This window comes from Camelus dromedarius, chromosome 14 (assembly GCF_036321535.1).
Source record: "Camelus dromedarius isolate mCamDro1 chromosome 14, mCamDro1.pat, whole genome shotgun sequence".
NCBI classification, from domain to species: Eukaryota; Metazoa; Chordata; class Mammalia; order Artiodactyla; family Camelidae; genus Camelus; species Camelus dromedarius.
In genome coordinates, this window is record NC_087449.1 from 24,214,356 (window position 1) to 24,237,108 (window position 22,753).

The following is a 22,753-nucleotide window of genomic DNA, read 5'->3' on the forward strand; positions in this document are numbered from 1 at the left end:
TAGATTATGCTGTTATGAGAAGTACAACAGAGAGATCATGTGTACCCTTTTTCCACTTTCCTGACATGATAACATCTGGGAAAAGTGTAGTACAGTATCAGAACCAGGAAATTGATGTTGACACAATGCACCGATCTTTATTCAGGTTTCCTGAGTTTTACATATACTTATTTGTATGGATGTATGTGTATTCTATGCATTTTTATCACATGAGTAGATTCATGTATCCACCTCCACAGTCAAGATATAGAATAGTTCTATTACCACAAGGATCGCTCCTCTCCTGCTGTATAAAGTGTGTTTTTAATCACTGGTTTATTCTCTTGTAGGCAGAAAAGTAACTTTTATTTCTATACTAATACAAATTAAACTCTTTTTAATAGTAATATTATAATAGTAATTAACTGTTTTAATAGTAATATTAGTACTGGGCTTTGCTTTTGTTTTTTATCTATACAATTTAATTGTAACCAGTAACAACAATTGAGAATTTTCAGTTTCTCTTTACTGTATTTTTAACTATTTAATCATGCAACAAGAATATTGACTTATGAATCACTTTCTAGGGGTAAGTTAGTTGAAAATGTTTATCAAAAAGTTAGAATGAAGATATAGTTATATTCTACAGGTGAGTGAAGACTAAGAGGACAATCAGTATTCACTTTTATTTTCAACTGTTTAAAATTTTTGCCAGGAAAGAATAAAAACTTCCCCCCAAGCATCAATAACAAGACAAGCATGCTCACTTTCACCATTGGTATTCAACATTTTACTGGAAATGTTAGCCAGAGCAGTTACACAAGAAAAGGAAATAAAAGCATCCAATTAGACAAGAAGAAATAAAACTATCTCTATTTGCAGATGACATGATCCTACATATAGAAAATCCCAAAGAATGTACAAGAAACTACTAGCACTAATAAATGAATTCATCAAAATTTAAGAGTATAAGATCAACACACAAAAATCGATTATGTTTCTACACACCTGGATCTAAAATGGAAAGACATCCTGTGTTCATTGGCAGGAAGATTTGATATTGTTAAGATATCAATACCTTTACCCAAAGGGATCTACAGATTCAGTGCAATTAATCCCTATCAAAATTCCACAGAATATACAAAAATTATTCAATCATTAATAGGGATGAGGTTCCAATACTTGTTACAACACAATGAACCTTGAAAACATGGGAAGTGAAATAAGCCAGATGCAAAAGGACAAATATTGTACGATTCCAATTATATGCTATATCTAGAATAGACAAGTTGAAAGAGATAGATAGTAAACTAGAGATTATCAGAGGCTAACTATTACTGCTTACTATTTCAGAATTTCTGTTTGTGGTAATAGAGAAGTTTTGGAGATAGATAGTTGTGACGGTTGTACAACATTGTGAATGTAATTAATACTAGTGAACTATGCACTTTAAATGGTTAAGATGGCCAGTTTTATATATATTTTGCCACAATAAGAAAAAACATTTTAAATAAGAAAACAGCTACAGAGAACAGCTAAAGAAAGCTTCCCTGAGAAAGCCTTTGAGAATATAATGAAATAAATAGACCTAAGTACAGGAAAAAATTCTTTTGACAAGAAGTGTCAATTTTTTTTTATATTTTCCAGGTTTTTTACCTGTCTGTCTTCACAGAAAATGCCATTAATTAATTTTGGTGTGCATAAGAATCTCCTGGAAATATATATTTCTAAGCCTATCTAGTGATACTCTTGATTAGTAGATCTTGAATGCAGCCTAGTAATTTGTATTTTTACCAGACTTAATGAAAGAATTCTGATGCCAACGGTAAGTGAGTTACACTTTGAGAAATGTTGTTGTAAACATAGGTCAAAAACACCTCAATTCAGCGTCTTTTCATGTGCATGTTGGACATCTTTGTGTCTTTGGGAAAATGTCTTCTCAGCTTCTCTGTCCTTTTTTTAATCAGGTTGTTTTTTGTTGTTGAGTTGTAAGAGTTCTCTCTGTATTTTGGATTTAACCCATTATCAGATATATGATTTGCACTATCTTCTCCCATTCGGTAGGTTGTCTTTTAATTTTGTTGATAGTTTCCTTTGCTGTACAAAAGCTTTTTAGTTGGATGTAGTCCCATTTGTGTATTTTTGCTTTTATTTCCCTTGCCTGAGGAGATATATATAGAGAAGGAGATATATCTAGGAAGTTGTTGCTAAGACTGATGTCAAAGCACATACTGCCTATTACACTGTTGGTGGGGATGTAAGTTGGTGCAGCCACTATGGAAAACAATATGGAGATTTCATCAAAAATTAAGAATAGAACAACCATGTGATCCAGTCATCTCAATTCTGGGTATTTAGCCAAAGAATACAAAAACACTAATTCAAAAAGATGCATGCACCCCTATGTTCATTACAGCATTATTTATAATAGCCGAGATATGGAAACAACCTAAGTGCCCATCAATGGATGAATGAAGATATAGTATATATATATAAACACACACACACATATACATACAGTGGAATACTACTCAGCCATTAAAAATGAAATCTTATCATTTGCGACAATATGGATGGACTTTGAAGGTATATGCTAAGTGAAGTAAGTCAGAGAAAGACAAATACCATATGATTTCACTTATATGTAGAATATAAAAAACAAAAACAAAGTAAACAAGCCAAATCAAACAGAAACAAACATATAAATACAGAGAACAGAGTAGTTACCAGAAAAGAGAGGGTAGAGGGAGGGTAAAGCAGGTAAAGGGAATCAGTTGTGGGGTGACAGATGGAAATTAAATTTTTGGTGGTAAGCATACTGTAGTGTATACAGAAGTGGAAATGTAATGTTATACATATGAAACTTATGTGTTATAAACCAATGTTACCTCAATAGAAAACTTTAAAAACACCTGGGTATAAGTCATGAGTGCCCCCTGTTGTGTAACTGTGAATGTTTAAATAATTTATTTGTGCTTCGGTCTCCATATCTATAATATGGAGATATTTACCACAGAGAGTTGTTTTAAAATCAAATAGGATACAACTTGTATAGTAATAAGTACAGTGCCTTATACTTGGAAAGAGCTCAAAAAATGTTAATATATTTCATTGTTATAATCCAGTTATCATCATCCAGAATAATTTAGATTAATAGAGTTAGATAAACAGAAATCCAGTGACTGATTTACCTTTTTCCATATGAGACATAATATTGTGAGGATAAAGGAAAACCTGCTCACTGAACTTATTGTGGTAATCATTTCGTGATGTTTGCAAGTCAAATCATTATGCTGCACACCTTAAATGTATACAGTGCTGCAAGTCAATTATATCAATAAAACTGGAAAAATAAATTAAAAAGAAAAACCTAGGGATTTTATCCCTGTTATATACATGTAACTCTTAGGTTTCTTGAGATTTTATGAAAATATAATCTCTTGCAGGTAGTGACTTTCAGGTAAGTTTTTGGTAATGGAATTAAAAATTCACTTGTGTCCTTTGTGAGTATAGTGTTAGTAGAGTAGTAAGGCACTGGAGTTTAATTTCAGTTTGGAAGAAATGGAGATTGGGCTAGACCATTATTTTGAGCAACAGTTTGTGAAAGAGAGAATATTTATTAAGTAGAAGGAGAGTTAAGCAGCATCAGGGGCCCAGCAAAATCATATATGTACTTGTAATGTTAACCATCAATACTGATGTAAGATTTCTATAGCACTCTCAGCATAGGCCAGGAGTGAAGAAAAGAAATAGGGAGGAAATCCAGGATTACACTTTAGAAAGACATGTGTGTGGCAGAAAGTTAGGGGCCTGAGACAGTTATCTTTTTCTTTTTAAAAATTTTCCCAGCTTTATTAAAGTATAATTGACAACTAAAATTGTATGTATTTAGTGTATAACATATGGATTTGATATATGTATACATTGTGAAATCATTACCTCAGTCACGTTAACTAACCATCAATCATCTCACATAGTTACCTTGTTTTCTTGGTGGTGAGAATGCTTAAGATCTACTTAAGATCTATTCTCTTATCAATTTCAAGTGTACAACATAGTTTTTCTAACTATAGCTACCATACTGTATATGAAATCCCCAGACCTTATTCATCTTATAAATGAAAACTTGTACCCTTTGATCAGCATCTCCTCGTTTCCCCCACCCAACTTTCTCAATGATACAACGAACTGATGAGCCATGAAGTCTATGGTTGGAAGGATGTTAGGAAGAGAAAAATGAAAGATAAGCATATTTCACTTGGATCTAGGGATGGATGTTCACTGGACTAGGTCTTTTGGATTTTGTTCATTGATCCATCAAATATTTATTGGGTACCTAGCACACTATAGACACAATGCTTGGTAACTTGGTTTATAACATACAAGGTAGACACTATCCTTGCCTTCATGGCACTTACAATTTGGTGAGGAAGGCAGATGTCAAATAGTTGGATGTTACAGAAAAGGGCAAATCAGGATCTTTAACAACTATATTCTTTTAGAGGTTTCACCTCTTCTTTCACTACATCCACAATGCCTGCACAGCTAGTGTAGTAGACACCATGGGTTGCATGCTAGGGAATCTTGAAGAAGTCAGTGGGCTCTTTTCCCATCTGCTTTGCCTCCCTTCTTCCACATCTAGGATGGCACAGCTTGCTAACTACCTGTATCAGCAATTTTTAATTAAAAACCACCAATTTAGTGATAGTTTCTCCTTGTTATTTTAGTTCTTCCCTCAGAATATATCTGGGAAATTTTATAGAGCAAAAGAAAATGATGAAGCTAAATTTGAAGCTAAGAATGGAAAATAATTGAAAGGAGTCAAGATAGGAAAAAATACCCAGAATTGGAGCAGAATAATAGTTTTGAAAGTTATGTTACATATGACTTGCATGAGACTGAAGAAATTACTGTGGAAGAAATTAAAAGCATAATTAATGGATTCATCCCTCCCATGAATTTCATGTGGCTGAAGCACCCAGTTTCAGTTATTCTTCAGAATAACAAGATTTTCTCTTTGAGGAAAATGAATTTCACAGTGAGACTTTTCTAGGCAAATTGGAAAATGCACCTAAAATCCTGAAGTTTTGGCATATGGTTTTCTCGAGAGAAAAAGAGATTCACGGTGAACATACAATAAGAATCTGCCCTGAGGTAAGGCAGTCTGGCAGAAAATGACAAGCCTTGAACAACTTTCTGTTGTGCCAAACCAACTGAATCATAGTTTCTTTTTAAAAAGTATCTTAGAGGACTAACCGAGACGCTTAAAAAATACTTGTTGCTTAAAAAGAAGATGATGCTGGGTTTTTACTCTACCGATGGACAAAAAGAAGCTTCCTTCAAGGAGAACTGAGATTTTAAATTTCTCGAGTTGTACTACAGTGGTCTTTAGCCATAATATAGGATTTGACCAAATCTTATAAGGATTCTGTGAAACTGGAGCAGTTACTGGGTATCTGGATGCAGTACGCATCAACATCTTCATAGTTTGCAGCAGTCATTATAAGATGAGGGATTTGATCCAATTTAGTCCAGCCAGAGGCAAAGTTGTTTAAGAAAGAAACAGTGTTCTATAAAATATGAAAGGCACCCACTGATACTTTCACTCACCAACTTGAAAGAAGGAACCACAATGACTTAGAAATTTGTAGCAGAAATGTATTCTGAAGGCAAAACAAACGATTGTTGGTTTTCAGAAGTAAATAAATTAATGAAGGAACATCAAGATGATATTAAAGGCCATGGGACTCTTAAGTAAACAATAATACTGTCTTAGGGCAACAAAGTAGAATTTGAACCATCCATTGAAAATATAGAAAAATGCAATCAGCAGCAATAAAAAAACAAAATCCACCTGCGCCCCAATGTTCATAGCAGCACTATTTACAATAGCCAAAACATGGAAACAGCCTAAATGTCCATCAACAGGTGACTGGATAAAGAAGATGTGGTATATTTATACAATGGAATACTACTCAGCCATAAAAACCGACAACATAATGCCATTTGCAGCAACATGGATGCTCCTGGAGAATGTCATTCTAAGTGAAGTAAGCCAGAAAGAGAAAGAAAAATACCATATGAGATCGCTCATATGTGGAATCTAAAAAACAAAAACAAAAACAAACAAACAAACAAAAACAAAGCGTAAATAAGGGACAGAAATAGACTCACAGACAGAGAATACAGACTTGTGGTTACCAGGGGGGTGGAGGGTGGGAAGGGATAGACTGGGATTTCAAAATTGTAGAATAGACTACACTGTATAGCACAGGGAAATATACACAAAATGTTATGATAACTCACAGAGAAAAAAATGTGACAATGAGTGTGTATATGTCCATGAATAACTGAAAAATTGTGCTGAACACTGGAATTTGACACAACATTGTAAAATGATTATAAATCAATAAAAAATGTTAAAAAAAAAAAAACAAAACCAAAATCCAGTCCCCAAGACAAATGGGATTCAATATGAGAATTGCCACGTTGTCTAGGATGAAGACAGTGGCAACCATTCTTCCAAAAGCTGCTTAGCAAGCAGTTTATCTCCAAAGTCTATGAAGCCTTCTCACTGAGTCAGAAGATACAGAAAAGAACACAGCTCCTGAATTTCTCAAAATTTAACAGTTGAATGACAGTTGAAAAACCATTCCTTGAATTTGGTTGCCATCAAGATGGGTAAAGGAGTTGATTTCACCTAGCAAGTTGTAAAAGGAGGAAGAGGAGAGGAAAGGAAAATGAAATAAAATCGACAAGAACGATGGAGTGTCTACTGCTCTACTTGGTTCTGCAGTGGAGGCAAGTTTCCCTGCAAAAGCAGTTTAGGCATGTGAAGGATATCTTGATACCCAGAGAACTTATACTCAGTCCCTAAACTCCAAGGTTGTCAGACAGTTTGCTTAGCCTGCTGGGTAACTATCTTAACTTGGGAGAGAGATTTACTATCAGGTCTGTTGGGGTTGCTACATTGCACAACTCTTGGGGGTGCCATTCACACCTTACTCTGATCAGAGCTGTTTGGAATGATTCAAGATGGTAACTGTGCAGGACCCAACCCTTTCCACACAATTCCCTGAGGGTAGTCAGTTCCTTAAGGTATGGTAAGACAACGTGGAGAGGCTCTGCCTGTCCTCCCAGGAAAGGGCCGCAAGGTAAAGAGCTCCTCGGATTCCTCCTCATAGCAAACTAGCTTCATTGTGTCAGCTTTGCACTCATGAGGCACTTAGTTGGCTTAGGTATAATGTAGAAGGTGGAGGTTCAAAGTCCTGTTTGGGAGTCACTTAAGTCTTCTTGCTCCTTAAGGCTTTGGGAGCTCAATTAGAGGAGCTGAAATCCCTTTATGATACTCTCTCTCAAACTGAGGTTCCAGTGGTAAGCAACTGGGGGCTCAGACAGATAGATGACTTCTAACTGAAAATGCATAATAATAAAGGAAACATTTTTTTAAAAATCACCTGTAATCCACTATCCTCACATAAATTTTAGCTTTTGCATAATGGTTTCTCTCCGCTCCTTGCTTGCATGCTTAGATATATAATTATATATCTTATTATTATATATCTTAATTATATTAAGACTGTGTTAAAGCATACTGTAACATATTCATTGTGTATAAACATTTAATGTCACATTTATCATATTTTTAATAACACAAATGTTAATGGGTAACACTGATATAATTTTGAAAAGCATTTAAATAGAATTTCTAGTTTCTCTCATAAAATCGATAGTATAGATTTGTGTTCTTTGAAACAGTAGTCACTAGCCAGCCACACATGGCTAATGAGCATTTGAAATGTGACTAGTCTGAAATGAGATATGCTACGAGTGTAAAGTATACACTGAATTTTGAAAAAAAAAGTATAAAATATTTCATGAATAATTTTTATATTGATTACAAGTGGAAATGGTAATACTTTGGATATATTGGGTTAAATAAAATATATCATTAAAATTAAATAAGTTCATCTGTTTCTTTTTACTTTTAATATGGCTACTATAAAAATTTTAATTACATGTGTGGCTTGCATTATACTTCTATTAGACTGCCCTGGTATAGATTGTCATATACAGCTATGAGATCTTAAAATTGGAAAAGAGACTAAAATTACAGCCATAAGGAAATGGTTAAATAACCTTTGGTATGTTTATTAAGTACAATATTGTACAGCCTTTAAAATTACAGACACATGAATGTGGTCAAATATATATATGTGTGTGTGTGTGTGTGTGTGTGTGTGTGTGTATAATGTTATATTAAGGAAAGAAAGTGTGATACAAAGTTATAGAAATCTTTTTAAAACCTAAGTGAATTTTTCCAGAATGTTAACATGCTAACTAGAGATATATTTATGAGGTAGAATTGTAAAGTGAAGTTTTCTTTGTTTTCAAATTTAAAAGAGTGTGTCTTTTTCACATTGAAATATATTAAAGCTATAAAATTTATTTTTTCATTAAAAAAATCACTGGGTAACATTGATTCAGAGACTTAGAGTTAGGTAAATAAGGAGATGGCAGTGTATTAGTTTTCTGAAAGTAGTGTGGGGAAGAAAGGACAAGCCAACTGCATCTTCTCTCCTGCTGCCCAGTTGGGATGAGAAAGTGAAACTCCAAAGGACAGGTTGTTTGGTAAAATATATTGTTTGTATAGGAATGAAATCATGAAGGAGGAGTATTTACATCTTGTACCACTTTTAAAAATGTAAAGAAAACCTGAATCTAAGATGCTTTTAGAAGAATTATAGCTTTGAAAATGACTTGATATGTTTAAGTGCTTGATCTTGCTTAATATTTTTTCTTCACAGATTCATGGTGTTGCTATCTAAAGTTGAGAAATCATCAGAAGAAATAATAGAAGTAATGCAAAATTTAAGTAGTATACAGGTTTGCTTTTTTTGGCATACAATTTTTCATATTTCTATTACCCCATTTGAAAAAGAGTAGGAGAGAAGCCCCGAAAATCTAATCCTGGAAAGAGTTTGCAGAGGATATGTTCAGTTTACTTTTCATGGGAATTTTTCTTATATGAACATTAATTAAACATAATATTTTAGTAATATATGGCTTTTTCACATTTAAAAGTACATTTATTAGTTATGTTTAGTCTTTTTAGTTAATAAATTTTCTATTTGACTATTTTAAAGTTTACGATAGTTAACCTAGAAAAAGTTAAATTTTATTACCACAGAGTTTGTTTTTCAGATGCAGGAAGCAGTGTACCTTACTTTCACTAGACTTCTCAGTAATATTTGTAGAGAACTTAACTCATTTAAGATGATTTTCTTTTAGGCTTTGGAGGGCAGTAGAGAACTGGAAAATCTCATTGGTATCTCCCGTGCATCATGTGTCTTGAAAAGAGAAATGCAGAAAACAAAAGAACTAAGTAAGAGAAGTTTATGAGTTTTTAATGGTGTCTCTCCATTGCTTGTTTGCAGACTTAGAACAGGAAGCCACTTACCTTTTGCAAGGATATGTTATTTCAGGGAATCTTCTTGAATGTGAAGGGAAAGAATGTACCTTGCAAACTGGTGTTAGGCTTTTGTTTATGTAGTTCTCATTCTTTAAAAAAGATATAAAGTATAGCACTTTGTACTTGGTACTTATATGTTTTACTTCAGATTATTATTTCTTATGAAGTTGTTTCTTCTAAAATGAGAAATTACTCAGATTCCATATTAATTTTTAACATGAGGTTTCTTTTTCTTTAGTGACAAAAGTAACAAAACAAAAACTATTTGAAAAGAAGAGTTCAGGACTTCCCAAGGAAGGTAGAGTTGTGTTTTAATTTATTATATAATTTTACATTTACACCAATCACCATGAGCTCTTTTTTAGTGTGTTCTTTTAAAAGATCATGAATCTCATTTGAAAAACATTGTATTGCATTTGGCAGAAGATCATGTCAGATAAGACCAACTTTGCTGACAATTGAACTTTTGAGATAAATTTTTCAATTTAAGATTTAAATTTTTTCTTTTTATTAAAAATTCTTTTTGAGAATACAGACACACGGGCAACAATGTGTTAATATATGGCAGTTTTTAATGGTAAATTAGGATACACAAAGCATAAAAAAGTTGCTTTGTAACCAGTGTTGTGAAAACTTTCAGACTATTAATGACATTTGTCAACTCATGCCTCTGAGCATTTCACACTATGAGAAACTAAGCATATTTTAAGTTCCCATAACACATGCACATTCACACCTCAGTAAGCAAAATAAATAGTCATAGACTGTAAAATATTAAAACCTTTAAGCCAGTTTAAGAGAAATCATTTTAATATTACTGACATGAATGCTATTTAGTAATCTCTGTAAGCAGAGGCAGGCCTTGAAGTGGATAGCCATGTTTTACCCTACCATTTTTAAGTACCACAAGTACCATTTGTTGAGGACCAATAATTACTATGTTCCCAACACTGTGATCAATAGATCTTTACAACAGCCCTGCAAGATAGCTATAACTGTCATTATATATAAGGAACAAAGACACGAAAAATGTTGAGTAACTTGCCCAAATATACTATTACTTGAGTGTCATAGCAGGGATTCCAACTAAAGCCCAGTCTGACCTCCAAAAGTATGTATGGTTTTTGCACTATTCCATATCATCTCCTCCTAAAACAAATGAAATCATTCAGTCATCCCAGCTTTCCGATTCAAACAGGAAGCATAACTGAAACTGGTTCAACCAATCTAGTATGTTAGTCTGTGTTTAGGATCTTTAACAAAGCCGTGATGGGTTTGCAGTGGAAGCTGAGATTCCTTGCTGGTCTGTTCCAAAGGCCAGCTGGGTCACGGCAGGGCCGCGGCTGTGGCAAAACTCTTCCAAAGTTCATGTGGGCAGGGAGCTGAGCAGGCTTCCTGAGCCGTTCAGTTGAGCAGCTAACTTCCATTGGGAGCCAAAGAATTTTAAGAGTATGAAGGCAGCCCTTTCCTTGAAAAGGCTTAAGATCTCTTCTTGCTAATGCTGTGTAACTTGACTTCAGTGTGTAACTGGTTTTCAGTAGTTTTAATCTCTCCTAACTTGACAGATTTTAGAGAATAACAATGGGAAATTAGAATATTTCTTACTTCCCAACTAGGGGAAATCTTTCTTCTGTATATTCTATGGCAATGGTGTAATTTTTTTTTAATCTGTAATTTCCTAGAACTAATTAGAACTAGGCTTTACATTAGGCTTTTGCCAACAGTTTTGAGAAATGAGGAAGGGAAACTGTAGAACAAACAGGTGAACTGTCACTGCTAGAAATTAATGGGAAAAAAATTCCCAAAAGTATTATTTTCTTCCCTAAACATTTATTAAGACATTAAAGTTATTTCCATGTGTTAAAACAGTCATCTCCTTTCACTTATCCAGTATATACTGATCTTTTGTGTGTTAATTCATGATCAGCCTTAAAACTATTTTCTAGTATTTTAGACATTAAAACTGACTTGCCCATTACCAGGTTTTTCCCTAAGAACTGAGTGTTTGTTCATGCATAGAGGAAATTGTATCACTAAATCATGTTTTAAAGTTTATAATAAGCATTGATCATGTGTTGTGGTTTAAATGAAGACTGAGTTAAGATATATTAAATATATAATATCTATGTAATATAAATTATATATTAACATATATTATATACATGAGACTATATAAGTCATTTTCCATTTCTGTTTCTTGGCAAGAACTACATTAGCTCTTTATATTTACTGGGATATTCAAATCTTCATTAGTTTTTCAACTTAATTTTTAAACCAATATTGCCTGAAAATAGATTGAAGCATTTTTTAAGTAATTTGACTTTGAGCTAAATATTTTTACTGAATGCTTTTCCCTGTTTTTTGTCTGGGTTCTAATACGTGCATTTTTTAATTTTGGAGGGATTTTTTTTCAGTTAAAGATGATGCACACCAACACATGCACATTATATGTAAAGTTCTTTGCTATGTTAACTTTCACCCCCTTCTATTTATACATTCATTTTAAGAGGGGTTAGTTTTTTTGACAGTTCAAACTAATTTGCCTTATTTTTACTTACTTGGGGGTCTAGCCTTCAGCTTTTTGTAGAAATTTCTACTTTTTTCTTTTACTATATACTATTACCCAGAATTGTTTAAATTTCAAAATGTTTTGAGACTCTTCATAAAGTTAAAAATTATATAATATAAATATCAGCCCTATAATATGTTTTGGATTTGTTTTATTCATAGGTAATTATAAAAATGAGAATAAACAAATTCCTTGTTTCACTATCAAAAGAATGTCCTTCAGATATTTTTCTCTTCAGAGTCTTAGAAAATTTTCCTAGAATAGTTAAAATAGATAATACCAAAAGAATTTCAGCATTTATCCTGTCATTGCCCCTTTGAATTGGTCCTTTAGTTCTGTTTATTTTTTCGTATCAGTGCTAGTTTGTTTAGCATCAGTTGCAGTCTTTATCACAGGCAGAGGAGTATAATTGTAAAGATAACTCTAGTGTTTTAAATAAATAGATGTCTGACACATATTCTTAAGGCTTTATATAATCTACTCAAGGGAAATTTAAAACATACACAATAACATGAAAAGATACCCTGAGATTTTCATAGTTTTCAGAACTGGACCTTGCAAATCAGGCAATGCCTTGGTAGAGAGTATGAATAAAAGAGGATCTCCTCTGCTAAATACAAATTTTTTAAACAAAGGCTTCTTTCTTTTTTCAGTTACTTGGGAAGTAAGCCTAACTTCACTTTCCTTAATAATATTGGCTTTATGACTGTTAGAAAAATAATGAAATGAAAGTTTCTTTTTCCTACTATAGTTAGATATGAATTTCCAAAATTATTTTTAATTTGTTATGCTGAAGATTTAAAGCATATGACCATTTCAGTGGTTTGATACAAATGGAATGTCACACTACCATCACATGGGAAGGCATGAAATTTATTTACTTTACATAATCAACCTCTACATAACACAACTTGATACAAATATTCCTAAGTCAATAGATGGCATTATGCTGTATTTAGTATTTTCATATTTTTCTAGAGATATTAGAAAATACCATCATTGTTTGCCTATGACTGGTACTTCCAGTAAACAAAATGTTTTTGAAAAGAATGTAAGCAAATTGTAGAGCAATTGCCAAGATATGAAATCCAGACACTTAGATATGAAATTTAGACACTTAGCTTCAGTCCAAAACATATTTTATCTGTTTTGAGAATAATTGTGTAGGTTGAAGTATGCATATTTTAAACGAAATGTAACCATCTGAACTTTACATTGTTCAAAAAAGTTGATTGTTTCAGCTGTTTATAATACAAAATATTTTAGAATTTCTAGCTATGGCCTTAAAAAGAAAAAGCACAAACTATAATGTTCTGGTTTTCTTTAGCTAACTTAATGTCTTCTTACATTGTAAAATTCATCTTGGTTATAGGATTTTAAAGTTTTCAAATTCTTGGACCACAGGCCAAATTTTAAACTCCTTCTGTTCTAAGATTATAAAATATTTTGATACTGCCTTTTCATTCTAACCACCCACTGAAGTATTTTTTAACTTAAAAATATGTTGTTCTTTCCCCCACTCAGTCTTGAAAAAGTATTCATCATATCAGCTAAATAATTTTACTCCTAGAAAACAACTACCCTTTCCTTTTTTTCTATTATATCTTAACATTAAGTGATATCTTTTTTCAAACAAATGCTCCAGTTTCAAGTCACTGAGGTTTGAAGTTTAGACATGATAAATTTTAGGAGAAACAACAAAAATCCCCATATGCTTTAACATTCTCAGTTTATCCAGAGATAAAAAATAGAGATACTAGTTTTGGTGACACAAATATACATTAAGGTACAACTGTAAGTCCTCAGCTCTTTATAAGGATTCAGCTGTCACATATGCTGTACGTAGGTCATACCGTTCCTGTTAATAATGTTAATGCTTGTTTTACACTATTCATCACTGTTTGGGGGCTGCATTTCAACTGCTTACTTAGTATCTGTCTAGGATTTAAAGGAAAACAAACTGGTTTATTAGTTTTCAAAGCCTTTTAAATAATTTCTTCCATGATTTAAATTTTTTATACTTTACTAGAAGTATGATGCTTTTATCTTCTAAATAATAAGTTAAAAAAAATTAACCATAGATTTGAACTCATTTAATAGCAATTATGTGTTTAAGAGGTGTAAATAACTTGCTATCAGACATTACAAATATCCAGGTGCTCTGTATGTGCTGATGACAACAAAATTGAAACGAAAGACTGTAATAATTCTGACTGGTTTTCTCTGCAGAAGATATTGATTATTTGTGTGTGGTGAGAGATTTGGAAAATTCAATTAAAGGAGTTGTGCAAAGGTTTCATAAATTTTCCTTCTACAGCGTGTACACAGACATTGTTGCGTATTAAATCAATGCAGCACTTCACAATATATTTTCTTTGAAACATAAAAATAAATAACATTTAAACAGTTCTGCTTACTACAGAAACAAATTTTATTTTCTGTGAAGCATTTAGTCATGTGCTATCACTGACTCATACACATTTGCCAGCTGTAACAAATTTTATAGACATTTTCTCCAGAGACATATCTCACATACTATGAATTTTTAAATGAGCAAATGGTGAAGAAGGGATGTCAGCAATATAAAAATTGATCAGTTAAAAGATAAAAGCATAAGTAAAGAGATTTGTATGGTAGTCTTAATAGGTTTTATTAAATAAAAATACTATAAAAAGACAGTAATGAACAGACTGAAGACTAACTGTTCCTGAGGTGGAGAAAAATTATTCTGGCACATTTAGTAGAAATTGATTTTATGTCACCTGACAGGTGAACATTTTTTTTTCCATTTTTAACTCTTAGAGTAGTCAGAAAAGCTTCTCACAAAAGTGTTAGATAAATTCTCTAAGTGATTTTCGTTATTTTAAACACATCTATATAATAATAAAGCAGATGTTTATAGTGTTATATAACTAATTACATAGTTAAAAGCAGGACTTGGACAATCAGCAAATATTAGGTGATTTTTTTTCCCTCCAGCTCAGACCTCACATAGGAGATAAGTAGTCATTTAGTCATTTTAATTCACACTGTTCACACCGTATGCTTCAGTCCTCTGGAATCTCTCTTTTTCAGGACTCCAGGCCTCTCTACTGTTTCTCTCTCTACCTGGATTGCACTTTCTTGCTTCTCTGTGTAGCAAAACTGCTCATTCTTTAAGGTCAGCCTTTAATGTCACATCCTCTGAAACTCTCCCCAGCTCGCCTAGGTAAAAAGCTAAATTGCATCTTCCTAGTCTTCTACAACACTTGTCTGAATGTTTATAAATGTGTGGTGTTGTAGTGTTGCAGTTATTGTAATTGTCTGCTTACAAGGCTCTTGCTGGGCTTCTCCTTAGCAAACCAACAAACAGAAGTCTTACAGAGACACAGTAGCCCCAGAGCCTAGCACAGAACCTGGATAAGAGGTCCACGGTGCATGTTCAGTGAATGAATAAAAACAAATGGCCACTCTAAGAATTTTTTAAGTGAATTATCCAGATATTTTCAAATACAGATAAATTTGCTGTTTCCTTTACATGTCTCATTCATTTAATGTTGAATGCCTACTAGGAGCCAGGCACTGTTCTAGCTCTGGGGATACCCTAAGAAACAAGACAAACCAAGTCCTGCCCTTAGGATTATAGAATCCGGCACAAAAGACAAGTAGTTATAATAAAGCATAAGCTCACATTATAATAATAAGTTTCCTGGCAGTTTTCATCCTAAGTTTTTAAAGGTACATTCTGAAACAGAATCAGGCAAATCTGTAGGATGCTGAAACAAATTTACAGCCCCAGAGCTGTTATTTATAATGTAAAATAAAACTTTATGTTGAGGTTCTTTATTTTAATTTCATTTTGATTCGTCATTTATTCTGCATCATATACTGTGACAATTTTAAGCTGTTTTCTAAAAACATTTTTTTCTTTCATATAGAACTGTGTCATCTTGACAGCTATGAATTCCTTAAGACCATTTTAAACTGAGGTATTGTTTCACCTTTATAATTAAGTTTAGCTTTGTTACATCTGTTTTTTTTAGGTGGAAATATTTTAATTATATTATCAAATGTAATGTTGTCTGTCTATAAAGAAAATAGGGACATGAGCTTTAGTTGAAATTATATTTAATCTATCCTTATAATTAATAGGAGGGTAATCTGACAAGATCGGTGGTTAGAGGCTGATTGAAAAAGAACAATGTTGAGCCTAGCAGGCTAGTTTTCTAAGAGGGCATGTTTTTAGTGAGTATAAGGAGGGCCCTTTATTGTGTACCTTTAGTGAAAACAGCTAACTAGATACTGATGGGATAGAGTTTCTGTAGAGCATGTCTGACTGAACAAGTCTATTTGGAAATGTGCTGAATTGATTAAGTAAATAATTACATATTAATTAGTTGTACCTTTCCTTCAAAATAGTTCCTGTGGAATCAGCAATAAAAATAAAAATGATACATTGATAAATAGCTTACTTACTATAACATCTTAGCTAGAAGCATTATGAGTCATAGTGTAATATTAGTGTATAGTGTACCTGTAACTGAAGGTTCACATTAAGAACTAGCATTATCCCAGCCTTGGTGGCATCAATATTAAAATTTTTAGAAGCTAACTAGATGTTACCTGCTATCTCTTTGAAAAATTTAATGCAAAATGAAAGAATTCTATTCTATAATGAAAATACCTTTCTTTGTAAATGGTTATCTCAAGGGATTAGTATCTTCTGAACAAACTAGCTGTTTTTAAAATATTTAAAAATCATCTTCCACAGAAAATTGTGTCACTTTAAAAATATTCATTCTGTAGTATACAACAAATAATGGCTTATAATAAGAGCTACCTTTTATCGAGCACTTTCAATGTCCCAGGCACTGTTGTAAGCACTTTATACATATCCCATTTAACCTTCACAACTATTTATATGAAGTAGACAGTTGTTATCTTTGTTTTATAGATAAGGAAACTGAGGCACAAAGAGGTTAAGTACCTTGTCCCAGAATCACCTATGAGACAGAGCCAGGGTACTAACCTGAGTAGTCTGTAATCATCAATGAATGTCGGGTCTCATGACTGAGCAAGGGTTTTAGATCCTATGAAGTAGTAAGCATATAAAATAGATACACAAATACACATAGTCATTCATTATAGGGTTAAGTGTTTTATAGCATTTCTGACCCATGGAAATCCAACAGAGAACTTTTAGATGGTGATCCTAAATACATAGTTATTCACATTTGGCAAATGAACAAACACATTTAGTATGTGACAGTCTCATTAATGAACTTTTGGGAAATTTAAGAGTACTGAGAATAGCTTTGTGCTCATGGATTCTAGTAAAGATCATCACACGTTAGGGGTGTTCTTCTGAGTCTTTAATTTGAGTAGTACTTTCAGAAAACTTGAAAGAATTAAGGTTGATTTACCAGCCAACTTTCCTTTTAGTGGGAAGCAACAGAGAAAAACAACAGTGAAATGAACTTGACTTTACCTTTGAGGCATTTCCCAGGGTTCTTTTGATTGTATTTTCTTCTCACTTTGGGTGCTTTTTTGGTGAGCTCCTCAACGCCTTGACTTTTTTTTTAAGTTCTCACCTTAGTGTATATGGTTTCCAAATCTGTTTGTGACTCTCCTTCTGAGCTGTAAACTCATAATCTCAGCTCCCGTACATCGCTCCCCCCACCTCCACCCAGTTGTTTCTCCTTGTACCTTTCTAGGGATTACATTCATCCAGTGATAAGGCTCAGCACCTTAAAATTCTGTCTCTTTTTGTCTCTACAACCAAACTGCCACGAAGTCCTATCACCTCCCAAAACGTTTATTTCTTCCCATGCCCACTGCACTGGTTCATTCCTTCATTACCTCTCATCCAGATTATCTGCATCCTCATTGTAACCTGTCTGCTCTTTGGTCTCATTCCCCTTTGAGCCTGTCCTGCTGGACAAATTATGCTTTAGACGGTATCACTCCACCATATTCATAGTAAAATCCAAATTTATACCAGATTCAGAACTCTCCTTGGTCTGACCATAGCTCACCTTTCCAATTTGTCCTTGTACCTTAGTCACTCCAGATTACTTGCCATTCATTCTTAGACATATTCTTCAGAAAGTACCTTCTCATTTCCTTACCTTTGCTCTTGTCTCCTCTGCTTGGCATACCTTTTCCCCATCATCAGAATTTTACCCATCTTTCAAAACTGCTCGTAACTCACCTTACACTAGGTTTCGTCACATCCCTCTCTTGCATGCTGTTCTTTTATGCATTTGTCACAGCTGCCCCATGATATGACTGAGGGAAGATATTAAACTCCCTAATCTTGTCCTGTGCCCCAAAAACCTCTGACAGTCACAGTACTCCTAATACCACCATGGCCAAATTTTGTCTGCACATCAACTCCTGCCCTCCCTCACACTTCAGTGATTATTCCTCCCAACGTATATTGTTCAGTGGGGGTAAGCACCCCATATAAATTCACTCCCAGAGCCTTTAAAAAGTGAAGCTTTTAAAAACAATATTAGAATAAGGGAGACTGTGAATAAGGGATATGGCAACTGATAGGCCACAGACAGTATGAAGACCAGCAAAAGGGGTGGAGAAGGCATGATTTGGGCTAATGTTAACAGACGATACTGTAGAGGATGCTGAGATACATTATCTAGAAACAGTATGGACAGATCACTTGGTTAACAAGTGTGAGGCTTAGTATAAACAAAACGCTTTGCATAATGCCCACCTAGTATTCAAGCTAAGGATATAAGATTTATATACATGAAACAATAATATAAGGTAAGCTGTGATAAGTGATACAAGTTCAGACCCTTCTTTCCAGGAGTCTGGCCAATAGCAAGTAGAAAAAAAAGATTATGAGTCTAATAAGGATCAAAGTATCAACTTGATTAGTGGAGGAATTAATAACCTCCAACATGGCAGGCTCTCTAGTAGAAGCGTGGGGTAACTAATGTGGGTTGTGTCTGAGGCAGAAGTAGACCCTCTCTCCTATGCTGAGTCTAAATCCTGAACCCTGTGTACTCTCCTGAACTTGAGGAGAAAGTTGGATCTTTGAAATAGACCCACGTCCATGTGCCTCTGTAACAGTAAAGACCACAGACCTGTCTGGTTGCTGATGAGACAGACAGAACGTGCTGGTCTCCTTACAGCATGAAATTAGGAAGCACAAAGGCCCACTGGACTTGAGAGTAGACAGTGAAAGGGAAACTAAACAGTGGGGAAGAGTGTTGTGTAAGAATAGTGACAGAACATGACTAGTGAAGTGTGGACTGCTGTTCTGGACCTCAGTCAAATTTGTCAGTCTTCCATGGGCTACAGACAGCAGAAGAGTTGACAGAAGCTTCTTTCTCTTCAGAGTGAAGGGCTAAACATTCTGCTGTAACTACAAGTGAAGAATAAGCAGTAGTATAGGATACACAGTGTAGACCACCTCAGGACGGCGTGGTTCGGGGATTATTTAAGGGTTCATGATTTTAAAATCACTTCTAGTTATTCCGCTCTACATTATCTCTCACAAAGCGCCATCCAGACCCTAGTAATGGAAACTTTGTACTTTACCAGGAAGCTGGAACTTGAAAAGTGGGTAATTTTGATGGCTGTGTAAACATACTAGACAGAAAGAACAACATGAACAAAGGAGGCAGAGAAGCACAATGACTGAACAGCAGATTCCAGCCATGTCATTGACCGTTACGGTCTCCAGGCTAATAAGTTCAGACTTTACTCATTAGGAAGAAATGGACCAGGGAAGATTATTAGGGAAGTAACAATCCAAAATAAGTTTTAGAAAGAATATAATTGCTATGTGAAAGATGACTCCTGTCAAAATACTACTCATGAACTGTATCACTGTATCTAAATTTCTTTTCATTTGTGTTCTGAGATATTCATTTCCAGAGCCAGTATGGCCATGTAGAGACAAGACATGCTGCTGCCCCCTACTCTGGTGCTGGGATACACATCACACTGAGCAAAGCATTTATTTTTGCTGGAGCCTGAGTTTGGCCTCAGAATCTTTCTCAGCACAGCGGTCCTGGCAGCCTTGATCAACTGATGACACTTTTGTGCAGGCCCTGGCCTTGTAACAGAGCACAAGATGTGCACTAGGTGTCCAGCACCAGCTCTGCTGCCCACTTGGGCTGTGTGGCCTTAAACACAGCACTCGGTTCCCCAGAACCTTAACTATAAAATACTTAACCTTGATGATATTTACCTTGTGGATTGTATAAAATAATTGGCTTAATTAGTACCTCCCCATAGTAACTATTTAATAAGTGGAAGTCTTCCTTTCCTCCATAGTATTATCATTAGTTCTGATAACTGTATCAACAATGCTTAAAATCTATAGGTAGTCAGACCAGACTCAAATGAGTTGGCAAAAATTGGTTGTCAAGTTGGCAACCTATCTTCTTGCAGGACAAGAATATATGTGGACTGTCACGAATAGGGAAATATAGGGGTGCACCATGTATTGCTTATTCATAGCTGCCAGCATAAGCAAAGAAAGGGATATTTCAGGAATTGAAGAGTCCACATGCCCTATGGGACTATATGCCATCAGTTGCCATTGGCTGCTTTTTTCAAAGGCTTCCTCTCACACAGGGTCCTAAGGGCAAGAACTTCTACCACCACTAGGAGTCCCCAGAGGGACATACTCTGAATAGGAATGTCAGTAAAGACTGTTTTTTTGGGGGGGCAGCTGTTGAAGGAAACACCTGCTGAAAGGCCCTTAAGCTTATAGACAAAAGGCATGTAAGATCTGGTGTTTTCAGTAGGTCATGTTGGAGTTTTAGAACTTTCCCAGAAGTATCTCAGGTCCATCTTCACAGAAAGTGAAGAGTGCTATGTCAGAGTAGTCATACTGACAATTACTTGTGAAGGTGAATCTTGCTTTGAAGACTGAAAAATAAGCAAATGAGAGATTATCAGTACCTAACTAGGCACCAAATTACATAATAAATTGGTGTTTAAATCATTTCTTAAGTCATGTATGAGATGCACGTTAATTTGGAAACTAATTCTTGATGACTTAATAATCATCTTTTATATCCTGCAGGCATTTAGAAGCAATGCACTCCCTACGAACGCCAACTTCTGTATCTGCCTGATCGTATTTAAAGGAACAGAAGAAATGTTTGTAATTAATCTGCCCAGTAAATACCAGATCATAGCACTAGGCAGGTGCATATCTAGATAAAATTTCTTGCAGCTAATTTAAACTTTCTACACACACCAGTAGATAATCTCAATGTAAATAATACATTTCTTCTTGACCCTTTCAAGTAAGCCAACATGTAGAAGAGGATCTTGACTTATATACTGTATCACGTGTACTTCTGTATACTTTTAGCATTTGTGGATAGATTTAATAAAGCATTTATGAAAATGGCATCTTTGGTAGAGCTGTATATTTTAAAACTCAGATTAAATCTAATGGTGAGTGGAATTAGGTACCAGTTTTCCCATTTAAAACCCCAGATGTATATTAGTCAGATTCTTTTAAAAACTTTAAAAATTTATCTAGAAGTTTATTGTGTAGCCATTATCTTAGGGATGAGTTTTTATTATATTCTAGTTAGTCCAATGCTTATAGAGAAAAAATATTTTCAAAGTTTAAAAACTTTAACATCTCGTTTTATAAAATATTGGAATACACTTTTCAGTATAGACATTTAAATATGAAGTTGTTTTTACTGAACTACACAGATTCTACTGACTTTAAAGAAAAGACCTATCTTATGGGGCAGTATGTGACCCCCTTCAAACTATGCTGAAGCACTGTTTTAAATTTATTTTCTATGAGGTTGTTTTGTATCATCATCTGTGCTGTCACAAAATAAAGGAGAAGAGGGAATCACAGAATGTGTTAAAACTTAGTGTGTTTTTTAAAATTTCTAGACTTTTCTTTAAATTTCTAGACTTTTCTTTGGCCATTTAGACAAGGAAAAAAATGCTGTTCCTTTGGTACTTGCCCTGACTCTTGACAAAATTTGTATAGAATATTACTGTCACTTAATTCACTGTATCATGAATATAAAAATACTATATGAAAATCTGAAAACAAAATTTAACAAATTAAGTTTGAAAGTAACTAATTTTCCATTTAGGGAAATTTCAGATTCACCTTTTAAAATGAAAATTATTTTTTAAAAGCTAATTGAAATGATACTAAACAGTAACCCAATTAATTAACCTAATTGCCCTCACTAATGATTTTATTGGTACTATTTAAATAAGATTTTTAAGAGGACCTGCTAAATATTAAGAATACTTTGTGATGCAGTCCTCATAATAGGACATTACCTAATATACCAAAAAAGGATAATTCCTTTGTGTTCCAGCACTGAAAACTAACCTTAGAATGTAAGGCAAAACATATAAAAAAAGCCTCCATTAGTCAGGAAATACAGGGTTAAGAAGTAGATTGGTTTCATACATAATCCAAGTTATTTAGGTATGTGCTTAATGCTATTAAGTCAGTTACTGTATATTTGACCTCTTGATATACTAAGCTTTTGCCTTTCAGAACAGCTGGGTCTGCTAAGAATCATTTCCCAGTTCTCTTCATTGTAGATCAGATGACTCTCGCTTTATCACCCTTGGAGGCCACATGAAGGACAAAGCAGAAAGATCCACACACAAAACTAATGTTTATATGGGGGGAGGGGGGAGACAGAAGGCAGTGGATACACTTGGCCCTGATCTTCCAATGAACATAGCAGAGGAGAGACCAATTGAGACTTAAA

General features: G+C 34.1%; 2 protein-coding genes across 4 annotated transcripts in view; one reads left to right on the forward strand and one right to left on the reverse strand.

Annotated features, from left to right (window-relative positions):
• The window catches only part of ITGB3BP (integrin subunit beta 3 binding protein), a 65,561-nt gene extending 44,163 nt beyond the window's left edge, over nt 1-21,398 (forward strand). The window contains exons 5-9 of one of the 3 annotated variants that reach the window (XM_031465292.2): nt 8,787-8,850; nt 9,271-9,364; nt 9,690-9,749; nt 15,938-15,988; nt 21,064-21,398. In XM_031465292.2, coding sequence (XP_031321152.1) covers nt 8,787-8,850; nt 9,271-9,364; nt 9,690-9,749; nt 15,938-15,987 — 268 coding nt within the window. In that variant the 3' untranslated portion in view covers nt 15,988; nt 21,064-21,398. Of the gene's footprint in view, nt 1-8,786; nt 8,866-9,270; nt 9,365-9,689; nt 9,750-15,937; nt 15,989-21,063 lie in introns of all 3 variants that reach the window. The other 2 variants (XM_031465293.2, XM_031465291.2) reach the window with 2 other exon arrangements.
• The window catches only part of ALG6 (ALG6 alpha-1,3-glucosyltransferase), a 53,303-nt gene continuing 51,320 nt past the window's right edge, over nt 20,771-22,753 (reverse strand). The window contains exon 16 of the mRNA XM_031465288.2: nt 20,771-20,906. Coding sequence (XP_031321148.1) covers nt 20,850-20,906 — 57 coding nt within the window. The 3' untranslated portion in view covers nt 20,771-20,849. The remainder of the gene's footprint in view (nt 20,907-22,753) is intronic.